The 20409-nt window shown below is 40.0% G+C and overlaps 1 protein-coding gene and 1 pseudogene across 1 annotated transcript in view; one reads left to right on the top strand and one right to left on the bottom strand.

Annotated features, from left to right (window-relative positions):
- Positions 1-19923, bottom strand: part of kbtbd12 (kelch repeat and BTB domain containing 12) — a 62862-nt gene extending 42939 nt beyond the window's left edge. The window contains exons 1-3 of the mRNA XM_003217727.4: positions 19094-19923; positions 9729-10904; positions 6017-6287 (exon numbers count right to left, since the gene is read on the bottom strand). Of these exons, the coding sequence (XP_003217775.2) occupies positions 6017-6287; positions 9729-10798 (1341 nt within the window). The 5' untranslated portion in view covers positions 10799-10904; positions 19094-19923. The remainder of the gene's footprint in view (positions 1-6016; positions 6288-9728; positions 10905-19093) is intronic.
- On the top strand, positions 588-2964 carry LOC134297160 (adenosine deaminase domain-containing protein 1-like; annotated as a pseudogene).
- Positions 19924-20409: the final 486 nt, after the last annotated feature.

Here is a 20409-nt window from a genome sequence, read left to right as displayed (position 1 = left end):
AAAGCTTTAAAATATTTACTGAGATTCAGATTTTGTATAATTGTAAGATTTCAAATTGTCATTCTATTATTTTGCATGACAGTGGATACTTTGAACAGTCTTAGCCCAAAAGCATGTCATGTGTTCTGCCTTTTATATGACGGAAAAACAAGAACTATACTACAATACTATTGTACTAATCTAGGAGTTTACCACACAAGGCTCTACAAATGGGTTCCAGCATTGCAAAACTGGAGTGTGCCAGGATAGCAACTGATATCATTGCCTCAATCCATTCTTCAAGTGCTTTCAAGCAATCTAAAAGCATTTTCAGCTTCCCATATCTGTTGGGACTTCTTCTCTCAATTCATGTGTTGCCCCTCTCCGTCCATGCTCTCTAGGAGATAGATGTATCTGAAAACACTTTGAACACCAATTCAAAATGCTTTCAGCTGCCTAAAAACAGGTTTACTCTATTTATTGAAGAGCATTACTTCAGGATGTGTTGACACTGGTATGGAGTAAATTTAGAAGAGTGTTGTGTGATGGCAAGCACTTCTGTTCATATCTAGAAAGCTTCAAATGTGAGCTACAAACCTCATGTCTGTATTTAATGTGCACAAATAGCGATCCAATTTCTTGTGTTCATTACATTTTGGATTTTTAGCTATAAGCTATTGTAACCTGAATGCACAAGATCATATCTGATCTTGGTTGTAATGGCAGACATGAAGTCCTGACCTACTCCCAACAACCTACTTCATCATGGATGTTGAATTCCTCAAGTATATCAAGCCAAGGAGAATCTAATACCACTCCTAAGGCAACCTTGAATAACTCTGAAAGGGAGGCTCTTGGGCAGCCAAGTAGCTGGTACACCAACAGAATCTCTAATCTAACCTAGTTATCTGAAATGTCTAGCATTTCTAACTTAGCATCTAAGGGGGTGCACATTGGAGGTGAAGTTCCTGACTACTATACCAAGGCAGCATCTGATGTTCCACTCACTTCACTTCCTCCAAAGAAAATTCCAAAGGAATTTAAGACAAAATATAAAAGATGGAAATAATCCCAATATCGGCATTTGCACAGATGCAGCATGTACAGCTCAAATTCAGGGAAACTGTGGGCACAAGCAATCTCACTGGAGCTTACTTTGCTTTTTGTGCTGTTGACTACATTCAATACAAGGCTGGATTGGGACAAAGCAATAAGGAATCAAAATCAAATGCTGCCAAATATGCTTTGGATGACTGCTGGAGCTCAAGGAGGAAATCCCAAAAGCTCTGGAAAACTCAGGTCCTGTGACGGCGCGAGTGGCGCCATCTATATGTCAAACTATAAGTTTCAAGATTTGAATTGTTGTATCATGCCTGATTTTGCCCTTACCCTGTAAATGTAGTTGGATTGGTTATTTATATCTGTCAATCAATGTTGTTTGTACCTGTTATATTGCTCACTTAGCTAAACTATTTGGCTCCACCTCTTCCTGGAGTAGGACTGTGTTTCCTCTTTTCATTCCATCAGCAAGTTCTGTATCGGATGGACGTGAAAGAGAGGCTTGGCTCAAAAAGCCCTTCAAAAGTTACCTCTCAGCACCAATTCTGAGGTTCTTACCCTTGGGACTCACACTTCATGTTCAGGGCCAACCTGAACAACGTTGAGGAGTCTCAAGCGCCTTCACATCAGTCCTTTGGCAACAGAGGAAGACTCTTGTCTTCAGATATAGGTCATTGGACTGAGGCTGAGTTTTGCTCCGGCATTCACAGCCAGAGAAAGAGGGATCTGGACAAGCTTCATGGACTTAAACAACCAAAGACTGTAATGTATATTTTCTTTTACCCCCTTTGTGAAGAATAAACCCAGTTTTTGAGTTAACTACAGTGTTTTGGTCCTTGGGAGTTCCAGTTTCCCTAAAGGAGGGCAAGAAGCAATCCCCTGGGGAAAGATGTCACGTCCATGCCTCTTTCACTAAGAGTTTACAGCCCCAGGCGCGACGGCACAGGTCCCCCCAGGTATCTTTCAGAAACTGCAATTGTAACTGACCCTCAGATGATAATAGAATCTGACCACATTTCCCATAGTCTTTTTGAAAACCAGCATCTTGCAGATGGGAACTTTTTTCAAGTTGTCAACAATTTGATTGCAAAATATCCAGTACCAGAATTGAAGCAGTTCACTGGCTACTTTTATACTTGAGTGAGCAAGGTAACATGAAGTGGCAGCTATTGGACAGGTGGATTCATCTATAGTGAGTGATGGGAGAGCATTACATGACAGTCATGTTATTGCTAGGAGTTCTCCTTTTAGGAGTTTTTATCAAAAGCTTTTGCTCTAGTACAGATAAAATCCAGTTATGATGGAAAAATCAATATTTTGCATTGAACCAATAGCAAGCTTGCTTGCATTAAAGTCAAATGTAAATATATATCTCTGTAAGAACCAGTAGCCAAAAGGATCAGCTCAAACAAAATTAGTGCTACATCTCAATCTGAGTTCTGCATCTGCATTTGAAAATGCTGAAGAATTATGTCTTCATGTTGTTGTTAAAGGCAAGATTTATCTCATCATCTACTGTCCTGCTGAAATTGCCAGAGTAAGCAGCATGTCTGCCAGTGATAAGCTAACAAGATGAGAAGTGCTGGGTCTTCAGGGAACTTTCCTGAGTCACTTTATTCATCCAGTTTATATTAGTGTGATCATTGTTTGAGATGTAATGACACACAAGGACTGGAAATAGCTACAAGTGTAGATGATGTATTCATTTCCCAAATTCCCATGTTCTAGTTGGTGAATAGAGATCAAATTAGTTTGATAGCTGTTGCTTATCCTGTACAAATTGATTTGGAATGCAGATCTCCTATCATAAGTTGGTCCCAAGGAGGCTTATCCAAAGTTACCAGAATTACCAGGGTGCCATCCAGAGTACCATCAACCAGTGGCAGATGGGTTAACTGGGAAGATCACAGAAAATTTACCCATTAAAAATGGTGTTTCAATAGCAAATTATCTTTGCATCTTTACTGGTGAAAGGATCATAGAGATGATTTACTCAAGGCAGGAACATACCGTAAAGTAAAGATGATGGTTAAATCTTTTCAGGAGCTAAGCAATTGATACAACAGCAATGTCATGAAATGATTTTCCTCAATAGAGTTTATTGATTAATAATTATAGGTAATTGCTGTTCAGTAGTGTCAACTATGAGATAGAAAATTGGGCTTAAACATTACCCTGCTTATTAAAATATGGAGGCTATTGTTATTTCTGAGACTTGATAGTGTTGTGTTACAACTACACTGTAGAATTAATGCAGTTTGACTCCACCTTAACTACCATTGCTCAATTGGGATAATGGGATTATGAAAATTGTAGCTTCATGATGCACCTGCGCTATTTGACAGAGAAGGATAAAGACCTTGTAAAACTCTAAGTCCTATGATTCTATAACATTTAGCCATGTCAGTTAAAGTGATGTAAAACTGCATTAAATTGTAGCATAGATGCCCTAAAGCTAACTGGCACTTAAAGTAGTTTATTATATTATACTTTAGTCATAGTGTGTCATAATGAGTAATGAAGTGAGGCATTGTGTGACTGATAATATTGCTGTGGTTGGTACTGTATCATGTAATAACAAAATAAACATCACTAATGACACAATGGTTGGCATACTATTAGTGGCATATACATGTGTAAGTTGTGTTGTTAATTATTTGCCATAGACACATTATGACGACAGAAGCTGAGTTGTACCTTGCACATTGTGCACTGGGATTGTGTATTGCACAAGAGAACCCAGTCATTGACCCATGCTTCTGCAATGTTGGTTTTTCTGCATGCAAATATTTATGCTATGCTGCAGGTGCTCTGCCCTTTCTTCCTTTACAGGGTTTTGGAGTGGGTTTTTATTTTGTCTTTGGGTAGAAAGAAAAAAATATGGAAGAACAGTGGAATTACTCTACATTGAGAGAAGTGAGAAGAAATTGGAAGGTCATAAATGGAAAGTGACATCGGCTACTACTACCTGAGTCTGAAAATTCTGGGAATTTAAACTACAGGAAAGGCTATTCCACCTGAACATTAGGAAGAACTTCCTCACTGTGAGAGCTGTTTGGCAGTAGATCTCTCTCTCTGCGCTGGACTGTTGTGGAGGCTCCTTCTTTAGAGGCTTTTAAGCAGAGGCTGGATGGCCATCTGTCAGGGGTAATTTGAATGTAATTTTCCTGCTTCTTGGCAGGGGTTCGGACTGGATGGAAGTCTCTTCCAGCTCTGTGATTCTATGAATGAAAAACATGCTAAAAGCCTCATCTGGAAAATAAATGGCCATTCCACTGGTACAAACATAATTTGATTTGACTTGACTTGGTCTCACCAGGAAACACGTTCTATAATTTTACTGAATGATAAATTATCTGCATTTCTGTTCCACACAGGTAGGCCTTTACAATAAGTGCAGGCGAATGGCTTCACTGGGGAGTGCAGGGGGTGTGAGCCAGTATCGTTCTGGGCCACCTTGCTGAGATGGGACTTATGATCTTATCAGTTGGCCGCTAGCATCGCTCCACTTCGTAGAGTGGCATGGGGAATCCGGCGCCTCATGTTCTGCATCGCCTGGCTCCAGCAGAGGTGAAATCAGATGGGGGGGAAGCATGAGTGTGCATGGTGCATGCAACCCAACTTCCATGGATTCTACGGCAACACGGAAACCCTCCTGTGTTGCCCTGGTGGCAGCATGCACCAGCTCCACCCTCCTTCACCCACAGAGCTGTGCCAGTGTCATCTGATAAGAACCACCCAGCTCCTTGGGTGACCTGGGCAAAAATCAGCATATGCTGCTGATTTTAGCCCTTTGTGATGACCCTGGAGGATCATACCCAAAAGGTGGTGCTGGGGGACTCCTGTTTGAACCCTTAGCCATTGGCCTGTGGGGTTCCTCGGGGTTCTGTTTTGTCCCCCATGCTGTTTAACATATTCATGAAACCGCTGGGAGAGGTCATCTGGAGTTTTGGAGTGTGATGCTACCTATATGCAGATGATACCCAGTTCTACTACTTTTTTACACCCAAAGCCAAGGAAATGGTCCTGAGTTTAAACCAATGTCTGTCATCAGTAATGGAGTGGATATGAACAAACAAACTGAAACTTAATCCAGACAAGACAGAGATGCTCCTGGTCAGTCGGAAGACAGATCAGGGAATAGGGATCCAGCCTGTGCTGGATGGGGTCACACTCTCCATGAAGACACAGGTCCACCGTTTGAGGGTCCTCCTGGACTTGGCACTGAACCTGGAGACCCAGGTATTTGCAGTGGCCAGGAGGGCTTTTGCACAATTAAAACTTTTGTGCCAACTGCACCTATTCCTTAGTTACATCCCATCTGGGTTATTGTAATACACTCTACATGGGGATGCCTTTGATGGGGGTTCAGAAACTTCAGCTAATTGCAGCCAAATTGTTAACTGGGCCTGGATACAGGGAGTGCACAACCACCCCTGTTGAAACCTTTCTTTTCAGGGAGGCTTTTAAAGAAGAACATTTTTAGGACCAAGTCAGGGGGTATGGTATAGTGTATGTATTCCAAATAGGTTTTTAATTATTTTAGTACATTTTTAAATAGTGCTTGGTTTAATTCAGTTTTATTGTTTATAGTTTTTAGGTTTTATATTGTATTGCTTTTAGAATTGTTTGCTGCATTGAGTCTCTGTTAATAGAGAAACAAACAGCATATAAATAAATATAATAATAATAATCTGTAGTGTGTGACACCATCAGAGAAGTGATACCAAAATGACTGTCAGTGTCTATACATTTTTTGTGTAGTGTTTCAGCAGAAATGTATTATTTTATTATTGTTGTTTAATTATCTGATATTTTAGCTCCAATACTGTAGTATGGTTGGTTATGTGAGGAGGTCCACGAGGATGCACTATGAGTTACTGCACCAGATGACACTAACCCTAGTGACAAGACTGGTGCAGGCAATATAGCTGGAGTGCCCCATATGGATCTAACATTTTTCAGGAAAAATCCTTACCTGTGGTGTCCAGCCTCCCATTACGTACAGCCTGTTTTTCACTGTAACTGCAGCTGGGCAGGCTAACGGCACAGGGAGAGGAGCCAAAGTTCTCCAGTTATCTTCTTCCATGGAGTATCGCTCCACGATGTTTGTGATATGGTACTGGTTTTTCAGCTTCATTTGACCTCCTATGATATATAAGTCATTGTGGATGGTGCCCAGAGCATAGAGCTCACGGAACTGGCCACTACATAGTCTTTGCCAAAACTGATTTCCCTGACCGTTGTACCTGTAAAAAAGCCTGAAGTTAGAAGTGGCATGGTTACAGGATAAATCATGCACATTTGCACCAAATTCCCGATAATATCAAAATGGGTCAAAAAGAGAGTTTTATTTTTAACAAACATTTACAGATTTGCAGATTGTATCTTGAGATGGCCCATGGGGTATATATACCCTGTTTCCCCCAAATCAAGACCTACCCTGAAAATAAGACTATCATGATTTTTCAGCATTTCTGAGGATGCTCAAAATATAAGTCCTATTACAAATATAAGTTCATTTAAAAAGGCAATTTGAAAAATAAGACTGCCCCTGAAAATAAGCCTTAACACATCTTTTGGAGCAAAAAGTAATGTAAGATCCTGTCTTATTTTGGGGGAAGCAGGGTATCTCACTGTGTGGATATCTAATATACATCTTAATGGTAGGATGGGTAGCTGTGGACTTTCAGTCATTTCTGGACTCCATGAGGCCTCACTGTTGGCCATGCTGACTAGGTTTGAGGGGAGCTGCTGACCAATAACATTTGGAGGATTCTAGTTGTATACTGCTGGTATAAAGGCACATACCTCTTTGTGTGATGTCATACATAAACATATCAGACATAAACAGGACAGAAAGTTGAAAACCGTTTTTTAAAGGATTTAAAAATGTCTAATGTGGTCTTGCATCTAACTGTATCTCATTTCATTGCACTTAGGATTATCAAATCACCTGCATCTCAGTCTTGAGATTTCAGGCCCCAAATCTGAGACCTGAGATTGGTCCTTGTATTGCCACAAACATGGAACAGGCAACACTTGTGAGACAGGATGGAAATCTTTCTGGGTCAATTGATTGTTGAAATGGACAAAAGAGCACTGGGCCCGAATTTGGGTAAAATCAAGCTAACCCAGGGCCAAAGCAATGGAAGGAGATCAAAGCATGTTAAAATGGCCAGGGAGGGGATAAAAATGTTCTCAGCATTTGCAGCAATTGCTGTCATTTCCTCTAGGGACTGATCCCCATGTGTTCTTGGTGGCATGTGGAGAGTTTTTCCAGGCCATATACTGATATTACTGGGGCTTGTGAAAAGCTTACAGCTTATCCTTGGGGAATATTTCTCCCCAGACCCTATGCCACTCCTGCTAGGGCTTGTATAACAAGAAGGATAAAACATGGGTACTTCATTGATCCAAAAGGTATGATGAGTCCAAATGCATGCATCTATTGACTCTCATCCCATTCCATTCGCCTCATCCCAACTCTGGAGCATCAGTGTTTGCAGAAGCATAATACAGATATAAACTGATTTGCACTGAGCCAGAGAGCCCTGGAGCAAGCTAAAAATGAAATGGATGTCCAGATTTTAAGGCTACCTCACATTCAAAAATGACAACTTTCTCTAGTGCTGCCTGTTCTGAGACTTGTGTGTACTTGGAAACCAGCAATTCCTTGGTTGGAGCCTTGAGATCTAGCAAAATATTTAAGGTATTTTATCCTTATAGTCACACTTTTTTTAACCAAAACTATCTTCTACTTGATAGAATAAAAAAGATGAGAGATAAAGCTGAGACCATACCTCGTGAAGTCTGACTTGGCCATGGTGGTCCATGCCTTAGTTACCTCCAGACTGGATTACTGCAATGCGCTCTACGTGGGGCTGCCCTTGAAGATGTTTCGGAAACTACAGCTGGTACAAAGATCAGTGGCCAGATTAATAACTGGAGCTAGCTACAGAGAGCGGTCAACCCTCCTGTTTAAGCAGCTCCACCGGCTACCAATAAGTTTCTGGGCCAATTCAAGGTGCAGGTTATCACCTACAAAGCCCTAAATGGTTCAGGACCTGCTTATCTCTGTGATTGCCTCCTCCCCTATGAACCTGCATGGGCCCTAAGATCTTCTGGGGAGGCCATTCTCTTGCTCCCACCTCCGTCTCAAGCACAGTTGGTGGGGATGAGAAAGAGGGCCTTCTCAGTAGTGGCTCCCCGACTCTGGAACTCGCTCCTCAGGGAGATTGGACTGGCTCCTTCGTTGTCCACCTTTCGCTGAAGTATAAAAACATGGATGTTCCTGTGCGCTTTTGAGTGAAGAGGCCACCAGCCATCTCGTTTTCAAACAGTGCTGCACTTTAATATTGCCCCCATTTTATAAGTTTTAGTGTTTTAACGCAATCAGTTCCTTGTCCTCCCCCGCTTGTCTCTATTTTACTCATGGACTTTACTCACAGTTTGCACTAATCACCCTCTGTACATAGCAATTGATGTCTTGATTTTAATTATTGTCATGTTACGTTGTTTTATAGCTATGTTATTATATTGTGTTTTAAATGTATAGATTGGTTTTTTTATGTAAGCCGCCCCAAGTCCCTTCGCAGAGATGGAGACGGGGTACAAGAATAAAGTTGTTGTTGTTGTTGTTGTTGTTGTTGTCGTTGTTGTTATTGACAAAGGAAAGTACCTCTGGATACCAGTGGAGATATATTAAGAATATACTCACTATTAGGAGGATCAGGTAATGTCACTTAGAAGGGAAAATTTATGTTATAGAAATGCTTCTTAGTAGCATGCTACTTCCACATATTCTTACAGCCCAATGTTAATCAGGATTATTTAAAACAAGTTGCCCTTGGTTTAATGAGATTTACTCTCAGGACTGCAGCTTAGCTTTTCTTACTGAAAACAATGTGAGGGATTTTACCCGTAAAACTACAAACAAGCTATGAAGATACAGAATTTAAAAGATACATTTTGCAATATTTTCAATAGAGTAAGAATAATGCAGCAAGGGAAAATGTGTGTCCTATAGAATCACAGGTGGCACATAGAGGGCACTCTAATCCTTCCCATTGTGTTATCAAGCTAACTATTATTTAGGCTACAACCTGAAAAAAAATGGCACTTTAATGGTTGTTATTCTATATGCATATTACATATTTCACATTAAATATACTGTAGATGCTGTGTGAACCTCTGCTTCTGTCCAACCAATGAGAAACCTGCTATAATAGCATTCCTCCATATGATGCCCTTTTAATATTTTGGAGCATGTATGTCTTCCACAATACCTGGCTATTGGCTGGGGAAGGTGAATGTAGCAGTATAACACATATATGTAGATATATTCCTTTGCAGAGGTTTGATGGATATTGTTGACCTTCCTAGACATCACAAGTGTGGTATAAAATTAGTCACAGAATTAAATTTATCCAAAAATTGTAATGAATTTACTTACATATATATTATGAAATATCCTGGTCTAGGGGAAATCCAGAGAAAGTCTTTTTACTAACCTTTGTAGATAGGCAAAATATTACAGGGCAATAGGTATAGGCTTGAGCCACATGCCATTAAATAATTACAGACACAAAGTTTTCCATTTTCTCACATCTAATCTATCCATCCATCTATTGCAATTTGGAGAGGGAAAGAGCATTCTATTTAGGTCCTTCATGCAAGAAGATACAAACCTATAAATTTCAATATTCCTGGTCTTTTGTCTAGACAGTTTGGCAGCAGTTGCCTCCCCGGCCAGAATGATATCATTATTCTCATTAACCACACCGGTGCATACACATCCCAGGCCTTCTCCATATTTCGGAGAGGAAATGAAGTAGGTCTTATGTGTAGCAGGAGCATAGCAGAAGCTGGCATCAGCATAGCTACCATGCCTTGATCTGATGCCTTGTGAATTGTTGCCAATACAAAGCAGAAGAGTTGTGGTCTCCATGCCATAGCGCAGGCTGAGATTAGGTAGGTTGGACTTCTTGATCATTTCTAATGCTCCATCAATCATCTCAGTGCATTGTGAATTACTCAGAAGCACTGTGTTCCTTTTTCGAGCTTCCACCAGGAAGGAGGGGCTGACAAGTGTCAGTCTTACTTGCTTCAGGAGCTCCAGGAGGTGATCCCCACGCAACCTCCTGCTATGGTTAACCCATCGGAGGACTAAGTCCAAAATATTATCTTCTCTAGAAACATTCAGATCATCTGATCGGATCAGGCTTAGCAATTGCTGGGCCTCAATCTCTAATATTTCATCCTGCAAGCTCACTTCTGCAAAGTGCTGGTACAAGTACTTCCTGGCTTGATCGGACAACTCTTCAGCCCCTATGTGCTTTGCAAAGTAATAAATCCCTACACAGTTTGAAGTGTCCATGTGGTTCATCATGTATGTCTGGCATAACTGGAAAACACTTTCCATCTGCATGAAAAAAGCAGTAATGGCCACACTCTGCACATTGCTATTACTTAGGAGGAGCTCAGCCGTGTACATGTAGTGTAGAAGTACGGACACACTTTCTGCTGACATGTCATGGAGGGCCACTTCTCTCTGTGTGCATTCAATCAAGCCACAGGTAAACATTGCTTTAAAATAGGGGCTGAAAGCAGCCAGCATCAGTTTATGGCAAGGGAACTTTTCATCTTCAGCCACCAAGACCACATCAATCATTTCTGTTAACTCCTTCATGTTTTTGATTTGATTCAGTAAATTCAAGCTATGCTGTTGCTTTCTTTTGCCCTCAGCCATGTAATCCATTGTGTTGCAAATATTAGGATCTTCCTCTGGGTTTGTTTATGTTTCAAAAAGTTTTGATCTCTACAGCCAAGAGCTCTCAGAACAAGAAGCCTTCATTTCTGTGTTCCTGGATGGAGAGAAAGAGAAACATATAAACAGTCTATATGAACAAATCTTGAAATCTTTGGACAGCCAATCTATTGTTATAGCCTAGAAGCAGTAAATGCTAGTATGAGAGGATAAAATTGGTAATATATCCCAGCTTAAGCAAATACAGTATAGCCTTTCATTTTCAAAGCAGACAACCACTCTTGATTTTGAGGAACTGGTTTATTTTTCATTAATCATAGAATTTACATTATTAACGTACGAATCCTCACTACCTTGTTACGAGGATATCTTATTGTTTGAATCAAAATGTGAAGTAGTACTAGTGTGATGAAATTTCAGAACTCATGGAATGGACACCAACCACTATACACATTTTGATTCTAATAGACTAAAGACAAACCCTGAAGCCTTCATTCATCAAAAATCATACATTTTTTTGGAAAACATTCCTTTATCTGTGCATCCAAGTTCACTTACGGTCCTTCCAGACAGGCTCTATATCCTAGGATTTTCTGTTTATCCCAGATTATCTGGCAGTGCAGACTCATATAATCCAGTTTAAAGAAGAAAATCTGGTATCAGATCCTGGGATATACGGCCTGGCTGGAGGGGCCCTTAGACATTAAATGATGTAGCAACTTTACTCTGATATCCAGTCATAAGAGAAAATTCAATTAACTGAATGTGGCCAATTATGCAGCCTACGGGAAGCAGTCTAAAAGCTCTGCATCAGATCTTAGAAGTAATTAGCTGCAAATAAAAATCTGGAATTCATTCACTTTTCCAAAACCATTAACTCAAAACAATTTCAATTACAATGTAAACAAGGGTGATGTTTCTTTTTTGAAATAACTGTAATGACTTTTAATTACTTTTATAGTTACAGGGTGGGTGTAGCTTCATTCCTAAGGTATGTTTTGAACTATAAGTCTTTGGCTCATGAGATTCTATGTTCTCTCTTGGCCCAAAAGTAACTATTTTAATCATTTCTGAATATCAGGAAAGGAAGGAGGTAATTTTTTTTTTAAAAAAACTACATCGTAATTTCTGCTATGGGACACAGGCAAAGGTCAAGTGCTAGTATTTATGAGAGATAACCCGTCTACATGCTTGTTTTATGCCTTTCCACAAGAAAATGCTTTCCTTTAATGTGACTGTCTTTTCAGTAATAGAAAGACAGCTGTTAGATTTTCCCCCAGAGATCAAATCCTAGATACAAATTGCAAAAGAGCTATTAATACCTAGAAATAAGACTCCCACTGAGATAACATTTTGATAATATTTTGCATTAGACATTCTGGTCTGAAAGAGCTTCCTAGACAGAAATGACAATTTAACAGCTCATGGAAGAAAATGAAAAGGGGAAGGACATAAAAAAACCATTTTCCTTCATCATCTCATTGTTATGAACTAACTGCACACCCAACAAGGGGGAAAGAATAGAAAGGCAGGATTGAGTATCCATAAACCATACTATTTTATTCCTGTACATGAGGGTTGCCATGGGAGCCAAAACACAAGTAAAGATGTGAGTGAGATGGCAGTTGCTGAGTAAAACCCAGTTCGTAGATGGTAGGTGCCCTTGGCTTATGCTAGTCCAGTATGGTTCTTTCCCACGACGCTCTTGGTAGGAGACAGCCCAAGCTTGTGCTTGTCCACCTGCAGAGAGGAACTGCTCCCTGAAGTTCAGTACAGCCACTCCCTAAAATTTCTTTCTGTTCCTGTCCTTATCTACATTATAAATCCATCATATCCGGAAATAATGAGTTCATGGGGAGGGGGAGGAAAATCATAATAGGATGAGTCCTCTGTATCTGCTGCGATTTGGTTCCAGGTCTTCCCACGGATACCAAAATCTGTGGATGCTCAAGTCCTATTATATACAATTGTGTAGTAAAATAGTGTTCCTTATATAAAATAACACTGGATAATGGAATCCATAGATATGGAGGACCAACTATTATAAACTGTTACTGAATAATACACTAGAGGTAGGTATTGTTGCTGCTATTATCTGCCACCAAATTGACTTTGACCTACTATGGCAAACCTATGAATGAGAGACCTCCAAGTCACCCTGACATCAACTGCCTTACAAATTCAGGGCCATGGCTTCCTTGATTGAGTCCATGGAACTGTACAGTGGTCTTCCTCTTTTTCTATTGCTTTTACCATACCAAGCACTATTGTCTTTTCTAGAGTCTTCTCTTCTAATGATATGGTCAAAGTATGACTGCCTCAACTTACTTCTCGTGGCTTCTAGGGAGAAAATAGACTTGATTCAATCTAAGGTAAAGGTAAAGGTTTTCCCCTGACATGAAGTCTAGTCATATCCGACTCTGGGAGTTGGTGGTCATCTCCATTTCTAAGCCAAAGAGTCAATGTTGTCCATAGACAACTCCTAGGTCATGTGGCTAGCATAACTGCATGGAGCGCTGATTCAATCTACGATTCATTTATTTCTATTTTAGCAGTTTGCGGAGGGAGACAGGCAATGGGAAGAAATTGTCTCCTGAACCCATGATTAGAATGGAAAGCAGGGAAAAACACGTGGGATGGGATCTGTCAAATTTGCCTGTGTTGAATCGCTTCAGTGATGTGGAGTAATGGGCGGTCTCTTACCAAGCATTGACATTTCTCTCAAAAAATCCTGTTTTGTGAGCCTGCTATGGTAATTAAAAATATATTTTAATAACTAAAAATACTGTTATTTCAAGATACAACCACTTTGTTTTTCCAGTCATTTCTCCTTCATAGTATTCTTTGATTTGAAATTGCATTACTGCTAGCTTTTTGACTTTGTTTTAGACTTCCGTGATTGAGAGCAATGAACAGTACTCGCTAGTGTGAAAAATCTGAAAATGGATGATTTCAGGAGTAAAGGCAAGAAAGAATAATGTGTGATGCCCCTCTCCCAAATGGAATGAGGTAATGAACCTGGAAATTTAGAGAAACTGCATGGCCATTATTTGTAATGGGATACAAAAGGAATCATTGCTATTATCCAAACTGACTGGGAGATTCTGGGAGCTGCAGTCCAAAAACAGCAGCTTTTCCAAGCTACATTCTGTTCTGAATTCCAGCCCTGTTGCCATGGCCTTGGTAATTCTGGCCACATATTTTAAGAAGTTTATTATTTATTAGAACTGAGTCTAAAGAAAAGCAAAGTTAAGCACATTGATTATGGTGACTAGCACATAGGCTATTTGACACAATCCCTTATTTATATTACACACAATACAAAGGAGGTCTCATGATCATGAATGGGAATGACATACAAATACTCTATTGTTTTTCACAAAAGATGGAATACCAAATGAATAAAGGAACAGAGGAGAGTCAGCAATACTACTAGAGTCTTATTTAGTTTACTCTTAAGTAATCAGTAGAACCTTTCCCCTGATTTCCCTCCTCAACTTTTGTCATCTATGTCCATTGCTTCTGCATCTCTATGAATAACTATTTTTTTCTCTGCATTTATGAAATTCCCTATGAGGGTATTTTAAAATTACTAGTTGTATAAGTGATGTTATTTCATCTGCTGATGCTGGTGACAATTTACTGACCTACCATTTACTGATATCCAAAAGCTCCAAAGGAAAAGAGTCCATAGTATTTGAAGTCACAACAACAACAATAACAACAACAACAAACCAAAACAAGTTTATTTTATAAATAGGAGGAATTTTGGGCAGAACCCGTTCAAAGGTGGAGAAAGGCTGTGTGTCTGTGTTTTTTAAAAAATAATTATGTATTAAAATGTACATCTGAAACAGGTTTGGAGTAATTCCAAATGATTTATTTCCAATGAGCTTGCAGGGAATGAAAAGAGAAAATAATGCTGGGCTATAACTGAAGTGGTTGTGGGGATTTGTTCAGTCTGTGCTCTGGATTTTGAATGAAGCCATGGAGAATTTATTAAAGTGTAATTGCAGTGCAGTGTCTGACTATGGGTGCACTACAGAAAGCCTTCTCTATATCTAATTAACAACACAGTATAATACTGTATCAGTTTCTCTTCAGCTCCCTGCTCAACAGCGATAGCATCATCTTCCTAATATGCTAATTGCTAAGTCTTCAATGGCTTTCAAAACCTAGGCTGCTATAAATACAATAGAAACAGCACAGTTTAACTCTTAATATATAAGAAAGGAAGGGGGATAGAGCAACAGGCTCCTTTTTATTATCACTATTAGTGGTTTTATGTCCTGACAATATTTATTTGGTTTTATATTTTTAATTCTGCAGCTTGCTCTCACATTCTTTAACAAAAGTCTTGCAGTTGTACTTTATGTCTGTTCTATGTCTGCTATCCATGAAAATGACTAGGAAATACTCTAAACCCTGAGCAGAAATAAAAGATATGCAATAATTGTATTCTCATACTTATTTTCCAAGTTATAAGCTTCACTGTTCTAGAACCTATATCTCCTCTAGGCTACAAACATATAGGTGTGGGGTGCCAACGGAAGGCATTGTTGCTCCATATAAATTTTATCACAATTAAAATGTACTTCAATTGCTAAATTTCTAACATTACAGTAAGTGAGACATTGAACTATTCATATCTGGAATTCATATTTTTGATGTTTGCAATCTGCTGGTATCTTTGCCCATCTCTATTCTCCGGATGCCTCCACTCTACTCTGCACCATCTTCCGGCTAGATCCGTGGTTCTCAACCTGTGGGTCCCCAGGTGTTTTGGCCTACAACTCCCAGAAATCCCAGCCAGTTTACCAGCAGTTAGGATTTCTGGAGTTGAAGGCCAAAACATCTGGGGTCTCACAGGTTGAGAACCACTGGGCTAGATTAAGGACCTCATCACATGGAGGTCCTTGATGTAGGGAATCTGTAGGGCAGCAGAGCAAACTGTGGGGCAGTGGGGCGAATCCATCGCCCATCATCCCGCATCGCCCACATCATTCACTTATCCAACACAAGCTGGAAAGCATACCTTTCCAGCTTGCTCCCATGCTGTCCCCAGCATTTTTTACCTGAACATGGGTGGTCACACATATTCAGAGTTCCCCATTGTAGAACACTTTGCCAACACAGCCAGCATGGAGTCCCATCGGAAGTAGCTGTGTGTCATGTGATGAGATCCAGCGGGCTCTCTGCTGGCTGCATCAGCAAAGGGTTCTACGGTGGGAAAATTTGCTCATGTGATAGGTCACAAATGTTCTTTATATCATCTTCCCAAGCAGGTGAGCAACTGTGGTCGACATTTTATGCATAATAACATCTCTAGGGGCCATCTCCAAGTCTCACGTTATGCCACAGAAACCTCTGGACCTGGGACAATCCTGAACTGGTTACTTTAAACTCACTATTATAGTTCTTTGCCCTTCCACATAGGTGCTTCTCCTTGTTTATGCAGAGTTGTGAACTTTGGGCTGAGGCTCCCTTGAAGGAGCATTTCAAAAAAGAAAGCACCCATTTGCTTCTTTGGATTCATATCTGGGCCTTTTTCACTAAGGAAAAAAGTGAACAAAGAGGGATGCAGTAGAAGAATATAAAACAATTGAGAGCTCTATTAAATAAATAAATGATGTGAGGAAAGCAGAGTAAGATGTTTGTGCCCCAATACCACAAGCCAGGAGCATCCAGTGAAAATGCACAGGGTGGAGATTCTGGGCAGATAAAACAAAGTTCTTTGCACAGCTGTAGAATTCGCTACTGGAAGATGTAGTAAGACCTGCCAATTTGAATGGCTTTAAGGGAATTTAGTTGAACAAATTCATGCAACACAAAGCTGGCAACAGCTCCCTGTAATTAGGCTATGGGTTTTCTCTGTTATTCTGAACAATATGTTTCTGTTGCTCTGGAACAGGAGCAGAAGGATGCTATTGCACTTGCACCCTTCTGATGGGTCTCCAAAAGGCATCCATTGGCTGGTGAAGACAAGCCTTTAGTCTGAAGTAGCAGACCTCGTCTTATTTTCTTAACTGTCCATTTAATTAGAATTCCAGAATCAAAGAGTTGGAAGAGACCATGAGGGGCCACCAATCCAACCCCCTGCCATGCAGGAAAACACAATCAAAGCACCCCCGACAGATGGCCATCCAACTTCTATTTAAAAACCTCTAGAGGAAGAGACCTCACAACACTTGAAGGTAGCACATTCCACTGCTGAGCTCCTTCATAATGCTAAAGAACATGAGTGGCTGCAAATGCACAAATGTTGTGCGACCAAAGGAAACTTAGATTTGGAAACTTGCATTTGCTAAGGTACTGTGCAGTAAGCCCCCCTTATCCATGGATTTGATATCCATGGTTTCACTCATCCACTCTCCAAAAAATAACTCCAACCTACACCCAGAAGTTCTTGTGGGCCTCTCCAGTGCAATTCTTTGTTATGCTTCTGGCCAAATATAATCAAAATATAGAATTCGCTATTATCCATGGTTGCAGGTATCCACAGAGCATCTTAGAACATATCCTGCATGGATCCAGGGGCCATATGTTATAGTAAAGTCTCATGGTCGGCTGAACCTACTGTCCAGAGCAGAGAATCTGAATGCACGGAGAAGCAGACCACTCTCCACATTAGCAGAAGACATTGTAAAAAGGCAGAGCTAAAGCCCCCACATCTCTTATTTTTTCATTTAAGGTAGTATCTCTTGATAGAACAAGACTGAAAAAGCACCACCTGCCTGGTGAGTAGGGGGCCAAGTAAAAGGCTGAACAAGAGAAGAAATAGAGCAAGGCAAGTGAAATAGCAAAATAATTTCATTGTGTCCCTTCACACTGTTTCTGACTTATCAAGAACTTGAGGGTTTTCTGGAGCTGAGAGTGTGTGCCCAGGGCCACCCAGTGAGTTTTCATAGAAGTACAGGGACTAATCTCTAGAGTCATAGGACAACACTCAAACCATTACACATACTGGCTCGGAGAAAAAAACTAGGAAAAAGGAAAGGATGGGAATCAGTTGGAGGAGGAAGCTTTCTAATTCTTGCAAAGCTGGACACTTCTGCTAGTATACAAAGAAATAAAAGCAGTGCCATACAACTTTTGCTCTGGCTCCAATGAAGCAGCATTTATTCAGTCATTTACTTAGTTTCTCCAGTAACCTGAAACCTGATGACAGTGTATCAGACTCTGTTCCTGTAGCTTTGGCCATATTTGGCATGCATTCATATAATCAATTAATATATCACAAGTCATAAACCTTGTATCGGCAATATACAGCAATAAATAAAACATCAAACACACAAGAAGGTCCACTGTAATCTCATGTTGCACAATAATGTACTTGGGAGTTCATAATTCAGTGGGCATAGGCTGATAAAAACATTCTGCAAAAATAGATTCCTAGAATTTCAATTGCAAAAGCAATTTTAGAAATAGAGAGTGTACTTCCAATTGTCCACTTGTTGATATATGTAGCAGAAGTAGCTAGCTTTTTCTCCTATTTTAACACTCTTTCAGCCTCATAAAGGAAGAAAGCTATGGATGTTGATTTTAGCTGTGAGCAAAATCCATGTAATCTAAGGTGATATCTGGTACGAGTTACAATTGACCTTTGGTATCCACTGAAGTTGGATTCCAGGACATCCCATGGATATAAAAAATTCTGGGTGTTCAAGTCCAATTATTAACAATAGTGTAATAAAATTGAGCCTTTGAAATAAAATAGCAAAATCATGGTATGCATTTTATATTTTTAAAAATATTGTCAAGCCATTGATACAGAGAACTGACTGTGCTTGTGTATATGAGAAAGCTTCATTATAGAGTATTCTAAAAGCAATGCTGCTCAAAAGTGGTGATCCATAGACCAGTGCCAATTTGCAAGCCGATCTTTCCATGAAAGTTTCAGCCAGCAACACAAATATCCTACCGGTCATTGGCATAATGGGGGAGTAAATGCCAGTTTCCGCTATCACACGTTAAACAACTGTTTGCCTGTTATTCTGGATTAAAAAGGTCTCTCCATGCCAACCTCTGCAATCCTGTAAAGTAGTATACAGTAAGCACTTATCCTTGTATTTCTCAAGGCCTGTCTATGGTTTCCATTCCAGAGGGGTTTTTTTAATAACAGTATCACCTTGCCATTAAAATCTCAGCCTTCAATAATAATAATTTAAAAAACAATTTATTTATATCCCGCCCTATTTCCAGTAGTAAATGGTCATTTACTATCTTGAACTCCAGCAATAAAATTACTCATTTGTTAGCCATTTGAAAAAGGAACATGTTTAGTACCTTCTTTTCTTCTAAAGTTTTCATTTCCTTGGGATTCTTACAGCTTTGGAAAACCAGGTGGGAGGAGAACAGAGTTACAGCTTGGGAAGGGACTAAAACAACAGAAAGCCAATGCCTCCCAAGTCAGCTGCTGATGTCAGAGTCTCATGTGGATGGAGAGAAAGCCAGAAGATAAAAATAGGCGAGGCTCAATATTATTTGACTTGGCTCTGCAAGAGACCTGTATTAGTGTCACATTACAGGGACACACTGAGAGTCAGTGAGACACTCACAGATCCATATTTCTGCTTCTCCTGTATGTGGGTTTCCCATTAACTGTAAAAGGTAATTTTGTAGTACCCATTTAAAACACTGTTGATCTTTAAACTAGGAACCAGACTGTAATAATTGGTAAAAAGTAGGCGTTGTGTAGTTATACTGTCATGGCAAAGATACTGACTACACAAGAAGACAGGACCCTATGTCATTAATAGCTGTATAGATGGGGCAATAGATGATAGATTGATTAGACAAGTGGTTCTCAACCTGTGGGTCCCCAGATGTTTTGGCCTTCAACTCCCAGAAATCCTAACAGCTGGTAAACTGGCTGGGATATCTGAGAATTGTAGGCCAAAACACCTGGGGACTCATAGGCTGAGAACCACTGGATTAGACAGACAGATAGGCAGAGTGACCTCAACTGTCTGCCTTCCTTTTCCCCCCTAACCTGAGCTTTCTGTTGTGTAAAATGATACTCCGGGGGAAATTTTTCACTTCTTCCCACCAGCTTCCTCAAATGATGTTTTTATCTTTAGAATGGAGTTTCTATACCAAAGCCTATTGCTTTGTTTCTCTAAGCTGCTGTCTTTTGTTCCTTACTTGGGATACCTTCTACAAATTCTTAGTGCTTTCTTGACATTATTTTAACAGGAAAGTATGCATAGCTACAATTTCTGAAAATCCTTCTTGATCTGTGGTTATATGACTGTCAAGAAAGAAAGCTGCAGACAGCTCAGTGCTTTAATGGTTGTGTAGAAGAGGAAAGTTCAGCAGGTGTTGCTTGTCATGCAACCAGGTAACAAGCTACCCTTGCTGAAATTTCCTCTTCTCAGCAACCATTAAAGTTCCCTCCTGTTTTTAGTCGGGAAACTCTAGATGGTGAGACAGACATCTTCTGCATATCAGCATCCAAAAATTTCTTCTGATTGATGTAGAGAGAAAAAATTGATCCAATGATGTTGCTTCAGACAATTCTGTATTCATTTATTGGTCTATAAACTGTTCCGCTTACGTGGAAGGAGAGGCCAACTGAGTAACATATCTAAATAAATATTTCC

Source organism: Anolis carolinensis, chromosome 2 (assembly GCF_035594765.1).
Source record: "Anolis carolinensis isolate JA03-04 chromosome 2, rAnoCar3.1.pri, whole genome shotgun sequence".
In the NCBI taxonomy this organism is placed as follows: domain Eukaryota; kingdom Metazoa; phylum Chordata; class Lepidosauria; order Squamata; family Dactyloidae; genus Anolis; species Anolis carolinensis.
Note: the sequence above shows the minus strand (reverse complement) of the source record. Positions and strands in the feature narration are given on the sequence as shown.